Source organism: Sorex fumeus, unplaced genomic scaffold (assembly GCF_029834395.1).
Source record: "Sorex fumeus unplaced genomic scaffold, SorFum_2.1 ptg000083l, whole genome shotgun sequence".
Taxonomy (NCBI): domain Eukaryota; kingdom Metazoa; phylum Chordata; class Mammalia; order Eulipotyphla; family Soricidae; genus Sorex; species Sorex fumeus.
Window position 1 is genome coordinate 10755388 of NW_026606140.1, and position 15341 is coordinate 10770728.

General features: G+C 52.9%; 1 protein-coding gene across 1 annotated transcript in view; it reads left to right on the forward strand.

Annotated features, from left to right (window-relative positions):
- The window catches only part of CIT (citron rho-interacting serine/threonine kinase), a 163550-nt gene that overhangs the window by 89307 nt on the left and 58902 nt on the right, over window positions 1-15341 (forward strand). Inside the window, exons 18-23 of the mRNA XM_056131037.1 lie at window positions 2238-2378; window positions 4041-4166; window positions 7643-7738; window positions 12673-12789; window positions 13967-14076; window positions 15049-15223. Coding sequence (XP_055987012.1) covers window positions 2238-2378; window positions 4041-4166; window positions 7643-7738; window positions 12673-12789; window positions 13967-14076; window positions 15049-15223 — 765 coding nt within the window. The remainder of the gene's footprint in view (window positions 1-2237; window positions 2379-4040; window positions 4167-7642; window positions 7739-12672; window positions 12790-13966; window positions 14077-15048; window positions 15224-15341) is intronic.

Below are 15341 nucleotides of genomic sequence, written 5' to 3' on the forward strand. Positions count from 1 at the left end.
TCCCCTTCCCAACTATTTTTCTCTGCCTTGTCCGGGAGCACCAAGATGAAAGTAAAAGGATTAGTCACCCAGCACCAAGGAGAATGAAGGCGGAGGGAGGGAGCTATTACCTGGAAGTCTCAGTGTTCTTGAATATTCCCTTTCCTTTTGAGATGTGTCAGCAGTGTTTATTTTTAAAAGCCAAGCTGTGTGAGACTCTCAAGTAAAAGTTCTAATTATACTCCAGCAGAGCCCAGGAGAGACTGGTTTCCCTCCCTGTAGGGGGCCAGGCTCCCAGGTTGAGCATCATTAAGGGAGGACCTCCAACCTGGAGTAGTTGCTTCCCACTGAGCTGGAATCCTGGCCCTTCGGATTTCCTTCTCTTTCCTGGAAGGAAGTCAGCCGCCCCTAATCCTCCCTGGCCTCCCTATGCCACTCCTCTTTGTCCCGGTCTGTGGTTCTTGCCTGAGTCTGCCCCCTCTTCCACAGAGAAGCTCCTGAGGGAGTCGTGTTTTCATCCCGCAGGATTATGCAAACCACAAATGTCAGCCCCAGATTAATGCAGAACTCCTGGCAGGCATGTGAAAAAACAAAAAAAAAAGAGAACAGGGCCCAGGTCTGTAGCACAATGATGGGTAGAGCTCTTGCTTTGAACAGGGCCAACCCAGGTGTGAGTTCTGCCCCCTCCCCCCATCCGATATGCTCCCCCAGGCCCTGCCAGGAGCAATTCCTGAGTGTGGAGCCAGTGTAACCCCTGAGAACCGCGGGGGTGAGGGGGCAAGGAAGGAGAGGGGGAAGGAGAATTATTTGAATGATGTAATTTGTTCAATCAAATATGCAAAATATCCCGATAGCATGTATCTATCTCTGTTAAAACATTTACGCGGATTTTGTTTTTTACATGAAGCAAACTTAAATCAAACGAAAGATTGATTTGCCATCGACGTTTCACGAGCTCAGCGGTCCCCTATGGCAAGTGGCTCCCATATCGAAGGGGGCTGGTCTTGAAGCTGGCTTTTATTTTTGTTTTGTTTTGTGAGCACTTTTCATTGAGGACTTAAAGTCCTCAGTTAACCTAACAGGGATTAAGGCGCTTGCTTTGCAAGCTGCCGCCTCCAGTTTGATCCTAGGGATCATACATGGTCCCCTGAACACAGAGCCCAGAATAAGTCCCTGGGCATCACCAGGTGTGGCCCAAAGACCTCCACACCTGCCCCCGCAGTTTTTCATTGCGGGCAGCGAGTGAAGTTGTTGGTCCTGACACTTAGTGCTCTGCTGTGGTGCTCTGGGTACTACCAGTGTACTTAAGACTGAAATCGGGTCCAGAGTGATAGTACAGTGGGTAGGGCGTTTGCCTTGCATGTGGCCGACCTGGGTTCGATCTCTGGCATCCCATTTGGTCCCCTGAGCACCGCCAGGAGTAATTCCTGAGTGCAGAGCCAGGAGGGACCCCTGAGCATCGCTGGGTGTGACCCAAAAAGCCCAAACAAACAAACAAACAAAAACAGAGCAAAACCCTGAAATGAAAGCTGACTGCAAAAGCTTTGGCTCTTTTTTGAAACAAACATGGATTTGTGAGTTGCCATGATACCCATACCTGTGCTCTTTGCTGATTATTGGGGGGCGGGAGAACATGTTTTGTAGTTTTTATTTTGTTTTCATGCAGAAGTATTTCACCTCTCCCAAAGGAAAATTAGTGAAGGAGAAATTACTCTGCACGGCTAAGGCATCAGTAGCTGGATAGATACATTCTTCTAGACCTTTTCGTTTGCATTTACTCTTGCACATCGAATCTAAGATGTGTAGAATCTAAGGTGCTGGTTATTGTCTATATCCCCAGGAAAGAAAAAAAAAGTGTTTTCAACTTGAATTGTGGGCTGCATTCCAGATTCAGTAATATTAGCAGAATATGTATGAGCACCTTAGAATAGATGGAAGGGGGAGTACAATGGGTGTTTGCATGTTTTGAGAAATGAATATTATATAGACCCCGTGTCTCCTGATGTCTGGTTCTGTTTTTTCCTCCCCCTGGGGCCTGAGCTCCAGCCTGCCCTCTGATTCTTCTCTTTTGTATTTTCAAAGGCCATCACCACACCTTTGCATGCCCGCGTCCCTCTGTTCCCTCTTGCTGTCCTGGTCCGTGGTGCTGGGGGAGCAGGTGATGGGCAGATGGGGATTTCAGGGGCACACCGGGGCTGGCTGCGTGCTCATGCCCATGGGCCCGGTTCAGCACTCCGTCCCCCCGTCTCTCCTCGCAGGCTGTCAAAGCCAGCACGGAGGCCACTGAGCTGCTGCAGAACATCCGCCAGGCCAAGGAGCGTGCCGAGCGTGAGCTGGAGCGGCTGCAGACCCGGGAGGACTCGTCGGAAGGCATCAAAAAGAAGCTGGTGGAAGCGGAGGTGAGCGGGGCCTGCACCCGGCCAGGGGCCTGGGGTGGGACCCATGAGTCTCCGTGAGCTCCTTCCGGGGGGCTCCCACGCTCCTGTCTGCAGCCCCTCGGAGGCATGGAAGGGCCTTCCCCGGAATGGCGAGAAGAGGGCTCCGAGCAGCTTCCTGAAGGAAGAGGCACCGCTGAGAGCTTGTCCCCGCCATCCGTTTGCCTCCAGCCGGTCCGCGGCGGGCAGTGGGGGGTTCCCAGAGAGGAGCTGGACCTGCATCCCCCGATGGGTTCTTGTCCTTCCTGCCAGGCCCTGTGTGCCTGGGCTCCCCCCGCACGGTCGCTGACACAGAACGTCAGGGAACCCCCCAACCGATCTCCACTTGGGATGGGGCCTGGCCTGGTCTCAGATTCTTTGTCATCGTGGTGGGTAGCGGTCACTCCTCACTTGCCGCAGGAAACTGTCACACGCTCACAGGGTACTGAGGCATCTAGGCCAGCGAGGGACCCTCCCCCCCCACGCTGGCCTCTTGCTGTCCTTGGGGACCGAGGGGAAGAGCAGAGGATGCTGGTCCGTGGGGTCATCTCCTGGGCCCGGGGCCTCTGCGTCTCCGCTCCCCCTTCCAGGCGGGAGGCTGGCCTGCTGCTCCCGGCTGCTGGGTCTCACCTCTAGAATGAGGCTTGCCCTCTCCCCGCCGGCCGGCGGGCTCTCCTTCTTGCTTCCCTCCTACCGATCCGGCTTATCTTGGTGGTCCCATCACCGTGGCCTCAAATCCTCAGCTTGATCTGCTCTGCGTGGACCCTGCCTCTCCGGAACTCACTCGGTCCTGTGAAGAGAGCCGCCCCCTTGCCCCCAGTCCTTACCCACTGGCCATTTTCCGAGCTGTTTTCCTGCCGTCCAGGGCCTCTTCCTCTTAGCTCTGCTCCCTTCTGGGCACTTTCTTGCCACTCTCTTCCTCCTGCCTCGCCCAGCAGCGTCCACGTCCTGGGTCTGGAAGGCAGGGCTCCCCGGCACCCCGTGCCCGCCTTGCCCTTGCGGCCCTCCTCTGTCTTCCTGCACGCGACGCTCTCAGCCTTTGATCGGGGGCTCCCCCTGGCTGGCCCCACCCCGCTCCTCCCTGGTGCGCTCCTTCTGCAGCCACCCCGGGCCGCCAGCCCCTCTTGACCATCTCCTGGATTCTGCCTCCACGCCGCTGGCCCCCTCCCAGCCCCCGTCTCCCGGGCCTCGTCCTGGCCTGGGTCTCTCGACTCTCCCTCTTGCCCGCTCAGCTGCAAGTCCTCTTCCCCCCGCTGCCACCGCCCCGCCTGCCCTGGTGCCTCTGTGCCGGTCGTGGCCACCCGCCTCCGCGTGCGTGCTGTGTGCGTTCACGTTTCTCGGCTCTTTCCCGAGGGCCCCACGTTGCCTGTGTCGGGGTTCCCTCTTGGTCTCTCCCTTGCGGCCTCCCTCAGTTCTCTGCACGTCGTCAGCGCGCGACCAGAGTCGGAATGAATGAATGACCACACTCGCGTCATCTCCAGGCCCAGTGCTCTCCGTTCCGTTCGGGGCGTTTTCTCTTCCTCGCGGTTGCCTCGGGGCGGGCCGAGACCTCTCTTCCCGCCTCGCCGCGGGCTTCTTGAGGGCGTCTCCCCCTGGCCGCAGGCCGGCCGCCCCATTAAAACTCTCTGATTGATTCCTGACCTGCAGGAACGCCGCCATTCTCTGGAGAACAAGGTAAAGAGGCTAGAGACCATGGAGCGTAGAGAAAACAGACTGAAGGATGACATCCAGACAAAATCCCAACAGATCCAGCAGATGGCTGATAAAATTCTGGTGAGCAGGACCGCAAAGTGGAAAAGCTAACAGACGGCCCGGGTAGGCGGCCCCCGCGGGTGCCCGTGGTTTTCGGTGTCTGTCCCGCCTCTAGACTAGGATCCAGAGCCGAAGGGCGGCTGTCTCAGCGCTGGTAACACATCCATGGATATTGTTATTTTTTTTATCTTTTATTTTTTTGCTCTGTTTGCTGCTGCCTGCCGTTTTTTGATGCAAATGTGCGTACTCCGTCATCTGCGATGCATTTTTCTGGGAGCATTGGCGTGCTTCTCGTGGCAGAGAAGTGTGTGTGGCCACTCCAGCCAAGCCAGGGCTAGGGACTCCGACCACCGAGACTGAAAGCTGAGTTGGTGCTTTTGGAGGAGAAGGCACTGAGTCATGTGAATTGTTTTTCTCTAAGTAGTATTTGTCATAGATCTGTGCTCACCCACGCACTTGCTCTGCTACAGTCGGCTGTTATTATTAATATTTCCCCCCCCTACTGATTTCCTTCAATGTAGCAGCTCTCTCTCTCTCTCTCTCTCTCTCTCTCTCTCTCTCTCTCTCTGTGAGTAATCATCGTGATTCTGTTTTTTGGCTCTGGTGACCAAATTAGTTGGGGGGGAGGGGAAGGTGGCAATGCAGATACGTTCTAGGTTGGCACCCACAAGGGGAAAAGGCAGGTGAGTCTTCCAGTGACTCTCCTTGGGCCTCGGAAATTGGACGCCCCATTTGGGAGATTCCCTGCTGTGCCCAGGAGGGACTCTGAGCAATCCAGGAGGCAAGGTGGTGACCAGGGCCACTCCCTCCCTCCCTCCCCCCCTTCCCTCCCTTCCTCCCCCCTTCCTCCCTTCCTCTCCCTCTCTTTCCCTCTCTCTCTCTCTCTCTCTCTCTCTCTCTCTCTCTCTCTCTTTCTCTCTCTTTCTCTCTGCATCAGTTCTGGGAAATGAGTCACCAACAGCCATGTGAACTTAGTCATGGTCAGCTTAGAGGCCAGTACTCCATAGTCCCCCCACCCCGCCCCAACACCACCACCAGACCACCCGCCACACTTTTTCGTTTCTGTGTTTGTGTATATTCATGAGTCTATGGATACTTTTGAACCAGCGGGTGGAAGAGAAATTGGTCACGTTGTTTGGCTCCAACTCCCAGTCTTTGTGGTTACACCTGTACACGGGGGCCAGTGTGACTATTATCCGCCCTCTCTGTTCTCTTGTTCCATCATCCCAGTTTCTCTTGACGGTTGTCAAGTGTGTGAGTTTTATCGTGAGTGCTATTAGGCCACCCTGAGGTCTCACCAGCCCTATTCCTTGCTTGGAACGGACGAAGTGGCTAAGTCTCTTGTGTCTCTCTGTTTGACGGTGACGTGTGCATTCATTCATTCAACAGAGATCTGATGAGCTTGGCAGTGTGCCAGGCCCCCTTCTGGGATCCCCGACTATAGCAGCCGTCCCCAGTGGGTGGGGAGCAGGACTGAGGGTTGGATCTGATGAACATTGAAAAAGATACATGGGGGAAAATGACAACAACAAAAATGGTCAAACCACCGAGCAGTTGGTTTGTGGAAGATCTGCTTTTCCACAGCTTCCTTTGCGCAAAGAAGCAGGGAAACGGATTTCTGCGTTCTTGCATTCTGTTTTGTGACCCCTCATTCACAGAGAGTCCGGGCATTCGGTCTTCCTGTTGTCGGTCTCAGAGATAGCAGAGTTGCGGGCCCATCTTTACGTCCTGATTTTCGCTCTTGTCCCGTGTGATGAGGGCTGAGGCCGAGACAAGATGAGAACCAATTTATGTCTAACGCAAGGGAGCAGGAAGCAGATGCCTCTGTCTGAGCATGACGTGCCCCCGCCCAGGTGCCTTTGTGCGTGTGACCCCGCGGAGCAGAGGAGCCTTTTGCTCTGGAGCCTGCACGTGGGCCCGAGCACTGGGACACAGCAAAGCATGGGCCTCAGGGCCATTACATAACACTGCTGCGTGGAAACAGACCCCCACGTGTCCTTTGTTTGAAAATATTTGCTGTTCCCTGGTGTGGTAGGAGCGTTCAGAAACAAGTAATTGGGGTTTTTATTAGAGCAGCCTCTTTTTTCTCTTTGCCTTGATAAAGAAAGGTATTGCGGGGGTGGGGGATCCTTTATGCACACAAAGCCCTTAAAGTATGTTTTTATTAATTAAAATCCTGTTTATATTCCACTTTTCAAGACCACATCTGTGAGACGGCAATAGATCTCATACACCTGGTCTTAAAATGGAATCATCTGATGGCCCCCAAAGCAACGTCAATGCTTGTAGACTAGAATTTCAAAAGCTTAATCAGTACCATTTTATGTGCATGTGAATTTGAAAGTATTCCCCCCCCATTTTATGGGCATATCCTGTATAATTTCCTCATGTTTCAAAATTCTCATAATTACTTCCACTTCAAAGAAAAATTTCCTAATAGTGTGAATAGATGAAAACTTGGAGTAATGACTTTTGATATTAGTAATTAACTAATGGGCCCAGATTCATAAGAATTCATGTCGATGTGGATATCTGCATTTAGAGAATGTCCCTTGAATTGAATGCTGCTTTCCAGCTTGCAGATGAAATGGTACAATTTTCAAATGAATACAAATTTTATTTAAAAGCAGAAAAACTTAATAAAGGAAAAGAACATTATATTGGAGCTATTTTTATTACTCCAAATTCTCTTTCCATCTTTAATATGTATGCCTGCATATTTGCATCATGATCAGTGTATTTTATGTTTTGCTTTCTTCTCATTAATCTTGCGCCATGTAAACATATTTTGTGAACAGCTCCAGATATTCACTTCTTCTACATTCCACTCAGCTACAAGAGTTTTAAGCCACAGTTAAAAGAAATCATTCAAATCTCTGTGTGGAAATTGTAATGTTAGTTCCCCTTCCAAGGCAGGGACTTCTTGAGAGATTGTTTTGTTAATGGGGAAAATACAAAATCTTTTTTATCATCACCTTAAGCTCCACTTGACTTTTAACGTAAAATAAATCAAGGCTCCTTTTTTAAGGTCGTTTAGCAGAGAAAAGGGGTGCAGGCCCCAGAGAGTGATCAGGGACCTGGTTCTGTGCCCACTTTTCCTGCATTGCCTTCCACCTAATTTCTCCATTCAGAAGTGGAGAGCTGTCTTTGTTGGTCCTGATACTGGCAGCCCAACAGCTCTGTGTGTGTGTGTGTGTGTGTGTGTGTGTGTGTGTGTGTGTGTCCCCTTGGTGCCCAAGGCCCCATGAGGGGTTCCGTGTGTGTGTGTGTGTGTGTGTGTATGTGTGTGTGTGTGTGCGCGCGTGCGCGTGCCTCCTAGGGTGCCCAAGGCCCCGTGAGGGGGTTCCTCTGCCAGAGCCTGAGTGCCAGGAACGAAGGAACAGCTGCCTGTTGCGTGTGGCACCTGTGCCCTCAGTCCTGTTTTCTATGAATGTCTCACACGTGTTGTGTGTGTCCTACCTTCTGCACACCTGACGCTCTTCTTTCTTCGTGTCCAGGAGCTGGAGGAGAAGCATCGGGAGGCCCAGGTCTCGGCCCAGCACCTCGAGGTGCACCTGAAGCAGAAAGAGCAGCACTATGAGGAGAAAATCAAAGTAAGATGCTCTGTGGACTTTCCCCAGCAGCTCCTCCTCTCTCTTCTTGGGCACTCCGGGCCACTTTTTGCTTGGTCAAGTGATTGATTGGGGCAAATGACCTAAAGCTGGGGACAGGGGTGGGGTGGGGTGGGGTGGGTCACACCTGGAGATAGAGATGCTCAGAGTTACTCCTGGCTCTGCACTCAGGAATTACTCCTGATCATTTGTGGGGGACATACCAAATGCGACGGATCAAACCTGGGTTCGCCGCATGTAAGGCAAGCACTCTTCCCATTGTACTATCGCTCCAGCCCCTCGATTAAAGTGTACTTTGGAGGACTCTCTTCCGTCTCAGCAGAAATTCTCTGTTCTCTTTGACAGCATCGTCCCCTTTAACTCTAGAAAAATGCTTTGACTGGGGATAGAATTCTGGATTGGCACTTGTTTCTTGTAGCCTGCTTTGAAAATATCATTCTGTGGGTTTGGCTTTCATTATTGCTGTAGAGAAGCCGGCCTTCTTCCCGGCGTGCTATTTCCTTTGGAAGCAATTCAGTCCTTTTTCTTTGATGGCTTTTCTTTTTTTTTTTTGCACCAGCTTTAAGCTTCCTGAAGCTTTACCTTGTGTCTAGAGGTGGGCGTTTCTTTTTGTATCCAACTTTAGCATATTGGTATCGAACATGTGGATACTGATTCTGGAAAATCACAGGGAATTGTCTTGAACGTTGTTTCTTCCCATTTTGTCTTTTCTTTCCTTTTGAGAATTGGATGAGGTGGGTGTGAGATCATTTCCAGTCTAGCCTTTTTTTGCATGTTTTCCGTTTCTTTGTCTCTAGGCGCTGCACTGTGGGTAGGTTCAGGTTGGTTTTCTAGTTGATTGAACTTACCTATGTAATCCACAACCGCTGAATTTTAAATTTCAGCTACTTTTTTCTAGACATTCTGTTTCATTTTTTTTCTCAGTTACTAGATTAGTGGTTTTAACTGCATGTCCAGTGGACCAACATAAGTTCACCAATTCCCTGTTGTTCTGTGGAAAAGGTATTTATGCTTCACACAGTGATTTTCAACAGCGGTGATTGGCAAGTATGCAACGGTCAGAAACACGCGAGCAGGTCGTTTGAGATTCTAGATGTTTCCCCCTACTCTCATTTTAAAGCATTTCTTTGCTCTCTTGGCAGACAGTAAGCATGGATGTTTTAGGGTGTGGCTCGTCATTCCAGTGTCTGAGTTTCTTGCGCTGTTTCTGTTCCATGTACTTGGCTCTTCGTCATGACACCCATGTCTACCTGTGTCGCTGTCCACTGGTCATTCTTGGGAGATGATGAGTGGTGATTCTTGGAGGCTTTGAATGAACATGGGTGCATACGTCAAGGCGTGGCCCCGGGCTTTGCCTTCTCCGTCATCTGACCCCTTGAGGCTTTCAGAAATTAAACGTAGGGGCTGGAGAGATAGCACAGGGCTCAAGACACTTAACCAGGTTAACCCTGGTTTCATCCCTGGCTCCAATATAGTCTTCCGACACCTCAGGAGAGACCCCTGACCACAGAGCCAGGAGTAATTCTTGAGCCCCACTGGGTGTGCCCCCTGGCCACGTAGCTTTGGGCCCCTATTATCTCTCTAAGATTGTTACTTTCACTTAAATTTTACTCTGTAATCTCTTACTTTCCTACCAACTTTTAGGTCCCTTTGATAAAAGGTTTTCCATATTTCTATCTAACTTTTTAATTCATGTTTCTCAGAGTACCCGGTCTAAATGTGGCTATCATCTTAAATCCAGTAGCATCTTCCCAGTTACTGAAATTACTTCAGTTCAGTTGTTATTAATACAGTAATATGAGTACCAGTCTGTGTTTTCCCTTTGAAAATCATACCACGTTTTCTTTCTTTCTTTCTTTCTTTTTCTTTTTGGGTCACACCCAGTGATGCACAGGGGTTACTCCTGGCTCTGCACTCAGGAGTTACTCCTGTCAGTGCTCAGGGTACCATATGGGATGCTGGGAACTGAACCTGGGTCGGTCGCGTGCAAGGCATATGCCCTACCCTCTGTGCTTGCTGTGCTTTCACTCCAGCCCCACACCACATTTTCATCCTGACATTGGCCCAAGCCTTTCATTTGGTCCTTAGGGTCTTGAAAATTGGACATCGGGAATAGCATCTCACCAGCGTCTCTTTCCCCTTCCAAATCGGGCATTGAGCATCACAAGTCTCTAACTTGCGTGATGGTCTCGTTACCGGCTGGGCTGGGCCCATCAGTGTCTTGAAGGTGCATGCATGGACCCGCTTGCACGCAGCATCACCACCTCCACCTGCATGGTCACTGTCTTCTGCTCCTAGTGTCACTTTGGCTGCTTTCCCTGAAAAGAAACACAGGGAGACAACCCAGAGGTGACCTCAGAGTACTCCATCGTGACCCTTACACAGAGCACTGTCTGTCTGCTTAGTGCTCGTGGTTTGGCTTCTCGGTGACATCTCACTCTTTCCCTTAGAAATAGATGAACTTTCTGGGCTGGAGCAATGGTATAGTGGGGAGGGCGCTTGCCTTGCACGCGGCAAACCCAGGTTTGATCCCCGGCATCCCTTAGGGTCCCCCGAGCACCACTAGGAGTAATTCCTGCATGCAGAGCCAGGAGGAGCCTCTGAACATTCCCTGGTGTGGCCCAAAAAGCCAAAAATGAATTAATCAATAAAATACATGAACTTTTCAGAACATCGTGGGAATGTGCACAGGCGGCCTCCGGCCCCTCTGCACAGTGAAAATGACCCCTTGCGTGTGCCCATTCTCTGATCGGCACAATGAAACTGGCTTTCCCGCCAAAAATAGCTGAGTTCTCCTTCTATAAGGGGGGCTGGGAGGGGACATCTCAAGCGGTTCCCAGGAGGCCAGGAGGCCCCTTGTGGTGAGGCTCTGCCGAGCAGGCCCTGATCCCCGGCTGGGGCCCGAGGGTGCGGTGCTGCTCTGGCCCTCCGGTGACAAGACCGGCAGGTTAGTGCTCTAGGCCTCCGGGGCTGGACCCAGTGACCCTTGGAAGGCTGCACAGTGCCAGGCCTGGATCCCAGCCGGCCACATGCGAGCCGGGCCCCGAATCGTCTGCTGTTCCCCAGCCCGCCATGTTCTGTTTCTAATTGACGCCTGTCAACAACAGCGCCTGTCTTTTCAAACTCCTGGCTTTTCTCCTTGAATCACTTTTGTTTGTCCTTCTGCCAGGTCACCTGATCAAAGCCTAGACGTGCCCATGTCTGGTAGAGGTTTGTTTCTTCTGACCCACACCATTGCCAACTTTTGGGTCTGGCTGGAGCAGAATCAATCTGACTATGCACTGCACTCCTTTAGTGCCTTTTTTTTAAGTGGGATGAGATGTTATGGGATCTTATTTTATTACTGGGGGCTGGTCACAGCCAGTGGTGCTCAGGGATCACTCCTAGTGGTGCTCGGGGGACCCTGTGAAGCGCTGGGGATCCCACCAGGGTCGGCGTTGCAAAAGACACCCATTTTAACGCCCCGTGCTGTCTTTCCAGCCCCTCTGCTTCTGTTAGGTGTAATGGGCTTTTATAGACCCGAGAAACTGTTGGGGAAAGGTTTGTTTTCTTCTCTCTCGCTGAAATATTTTCTTTTTTGACCTGCCCTGCTTGGGGTGTACTGTTCCAGCCTCTCTGAGGTCGTTTCGGGAATAATTATGATCCTACCCTAGATTCCAGCCTTTTCTTGTTCGTAATTTTAGACTCGCGCCCTGACAGCCAAGCGAACAGGCCACTTACCATTGAGCCGCCTCCCTCCCCCGACCCTGCCTTCACCTTTTGTTCTCCACCAACTCTCCTATTTTTTCCCATCCACCAGTTCCAGTTTAAAGCCCTCTTTGAAATCCGTTCTCTCCTTTCTCTGCCCTGTGGACCCCCTCCCTGTGGACGGACTCTTTTTCGGGCCCATGGCCCCGTGAGCCACGAAGGCCCCCTTCACAGTAGACATTGTGGGGGAGATAGATTTCAGTCCCACCTGTGACCCCACTCCTTTGAGCTCCCCCAGTATCAGAGGTATGTGGGAGTCGCCCAGAAAAGCAGGGTGGGTGCTCTGTGGCCAGCACCACCGGTGCCTGGACAAAGCCGTGGCCAGCTCTGAAGTCTTCCTTTCTTCCTTCTTTGGCGTTTGTGGTTTGGGCCACGGGTCGGGCTGTGTGTGCCTTGCGGGATGTTAGATCAAGCCAGGGGCTGTTGGCACCGCCACTGTTTCATTTTATTTTTTCCTCCTGGGAACAGTAGGTACTTAGAATGGTGTTCTCAGTACCAGGCGAGAACATAAGATTTCTCTCCCCTGGAGAAGGTTTATCTTTCCAGTGACTTTTTCCCCCCCAGCTGGATCAGAGGAAGAAACGGAGGAAAGAGGCTTTTCTTTTATGTTGTTGTTTCCAGCTATCAGCTCTCCACCTACTTCCATGGGGAGCAGGACTCTCCTGGCCCTGGCTGGTCCAAACCTCAGACTTGGCCATGCAGCCTCCCTTCCGGCCCCTGCCCAGAGTCTGAATTTTGCAGATGTTCGGAGGGAGCAAGGCTCTGGAAAGTAACGGTGTATTTGGTGCCTCGTTATAACGCTGGCCCCAGGTATAGACGACCGAGTTGAAGATCGCCAGAGGGATTCTTTTGTCCCCCTCTTCCGAGCCCAGCCCCCCATCTGCCTAGCTCTTGGGGTCTTTTTGTCTGCTGCCTTTAAGATAAGTTCTCAGTGCTAGGGCCCCGACTTGCTCGCTAACGCCTGGTGGTGAAGCTTCGCAGTTCCCCTGGGCGGGTTCCCAGACCCCCTCATCTTTCCCTGTGCAGGAGGCGGCCTCCCCACCCTGCCGCCTTCCTCCCTCCTTCCTTTCCCCGTGATTCCGGGGCAGGCACCTGGGCTCGTCCGCCCTGCTCAACTCCGTCCCCCAAAGGAGGACAAGGACGCAGACTTCCTCTTTTGCTTCCCAAAGGTGCTAGACAATCAGATCAAGAAAGACCTGGCGGATAAGGAGACCCTGGAGAACTTGATGCAGAGACACGAGGAAGAGGCCCATGAGAAAGGCAAAATTCTCAGCGAGCAGAAGGCGGTGGGTATAAGGAGTGGCCGAGGTGGTTTGCTGTGGCTGGGTGTGGACCGCGCCGGGACCCCACTCCCAGGAGGGCCTGTGTCCAGGGCTGTGTTATACGTTCGGTCCTTTCGAACCCTCTGCACCGTTTGCTTTGTGCCTTCTTCCTCTCCTAGGGCAGAGGTGGTGGTGGCTCCCAGTGCCCAGTTTTGCCTTTCAAGTTGGTCTGTTTTTAAATTTGTTTGTTTGGGGGCCCATGGGTGCTCAGGGCCTACTCCTGGCTCTGCACTCAGGGATCGCTCCTGGCAGGCCTCAGAGAACCATAGTGTAAAGCCAGGGATCGCACTCGGGTTGACTGCGTGCAGGGCAAGGGCCCTACTAACTGCTAATCTCTGCAGTGCCCAAGTTCATCTTTGGGGACTCCCGCTGGTCTGCCATCAACTAGAACCCCACCCTTCCCAATGCCCAGGAACTCTGCATTCCCCTCTGCACCCCTGGCTTAACGCACTAGCTTCTTTCCAGATGGGGCGCCTATTGGGGGTCTGGTAATCTCTATCAGGACCCCCATGATTCGTTCCACCACAGACTCTCAAGGTGGGGGTGGCAGTGAAGAGAGTTCTGTTTTAACTTAACAGCATCCCAGAGTCCTGAGAGTCATTCCATGCGGGAGACTTTGATGTAGAGAATCTAGGACAGTGGTCGCCGGGTGAGAAGGACTCACACGGAGAAAGTGATGACCCTGTGGGCAAGGAAAAATGGGAACGGACATAAGGCCTGTGCGGGCTCAGGACATAGGCGGCTGTCGCACGCACGTCACAGACCTCTGTTTACACACAGAACCAGGTCCCTGTGTTCTGGATGCTACCCTCTTAGGCACATGTGTGCGTGCGAAGTCTCTGATCCCAGGGCCGGAGCAGTAGTACAGTGGGGAAGGCACTTGCCTGGCCTGCAGCCAACCTGGGTTCCATTCCCGGCTCTGCACACGGGCCTCTGAGCACCACCAGGCGTAGCCATACCCCTGCAAAACACAGAAGCAAGCCCCCCCCCCCGGATCCCCAGGCCACAGACTCTGTCTTTGTTCCCTCTGCCCTAGTTGCTGGCAGATCCAGCTTCGCCCTGCCCTGGCCCACGCAGCCTACGTTATGGCACTGCTGGTGGGGCAGTCTGTGTGAGATGACGAGTGTCCCCTGTGTTCCAGATGATCAATGCCATGGACTCCAAGATCAGGTCACTGGAGCAGAGGATCGTGGAATTGTCCGAAGCCAATAAACTTGCAGCCAACAGCAGTCTTTTTACTCAGAGGAACATGTGAGTGTTCAGACTGGACCCCGGCCCAGTCTCCTTCGCGGCTTTGGCCCTGTGTTAAGTGGTCTTACCCTAGTGGGCCTAGTCTGGCCTGACCTTTCTTTTGAGCTGGGTTTTCTTTAAATGCTTCATATGGGTGGCTGGAGCTCTAGTACAATGGGTGGGGCCGACCCGAGTTCAATTCCCAGCATCCCATATGGTCCCTCGAGCACTGCCAGGGTGGTTCCTGAGTTCAGAGCCAGGAGTAACCCCTGAGCACCACTGGGTGTGAGCCAAAAAGAAAAAGAAAAAAGAAACAAATGTTTCAAATGGCCGTGGGTTTCAGAATGCTTTCTTTCTCTAGTTTATGTGTGGAGAGCTGCACTTCTTTGTAGCAGCCCCAGGAATTAGCCCGAGGTACCTTGTGGGTACCCCATTGGGCCATCCAGTTAGGCAAGTTGGGGTCCTGGGGGGGCAAGCGTGCGCTCAGCCAAGACTGTCTGTGTCCCGGGGGCCCTCTGATTGCTCCCCAGAGAACGACCATCCTTGGGACTGTGGTTCCTCCCCTGAGAAGTCTCTCCCGGGAGCAGGCTGCCTTTTGGCCCCTGGGTCAGTGCGGTTCCTGCTACTTGGGAGCTGTTGGGTAGGGAGGCGAGTGAGGCCTCCAGCGCCAGGAAGCATCAGCCCTGCCCCCCTTTCTCTGACAGGCCCCTCAGTGAGTCGGGAGGGTCCACTTGTGCTCTCAGGACATCTCTTTCCAGTCTCCCCCAAGAAGTTCTGTCGCGTGAAATGTGAAGGAGTGAAGTGGTGGCGTCTCTTGCCACCCCTTGGGCCATACTCGCCCCCCGCCCCCCAGGAGACTGAGCACTGAGCCTCAGGGTTCCCCCGTCCCTCTGCTGGGCACGACCGCAGCTCTCGGGGTTTCTGTCACCTGCGGCTCCGGGCTCGCTTCTAACCAGACTCCGCTCCTGCTTGGTTCCCGCCACCGCCCCCCAGGAAGGCTCAGGAGGAGATGATTTCCGAGCTCAGGCAACAGAAGTTCTACCTGGAGACCCAGGCGGGGAAACTGGAGGCCCAGAACCGGAAGCTGGAGGAGCAGCTGGAGAAGATGAGCCACCAAGACCACACTGACAAGAGTCGGCTGCTGGAGCTGGAGACCAGGCTGCGGGAGGTGAGAGAGAGTGGGGGGCCGCCTCCTGAGAGGGTGCACGGGGTGGGGGGTGGCCCCCGCATGTCTCTGCACCCTGAGCAGCCGTGCTGCTGCCCCCGACTCCGGTCACGAGCACTCT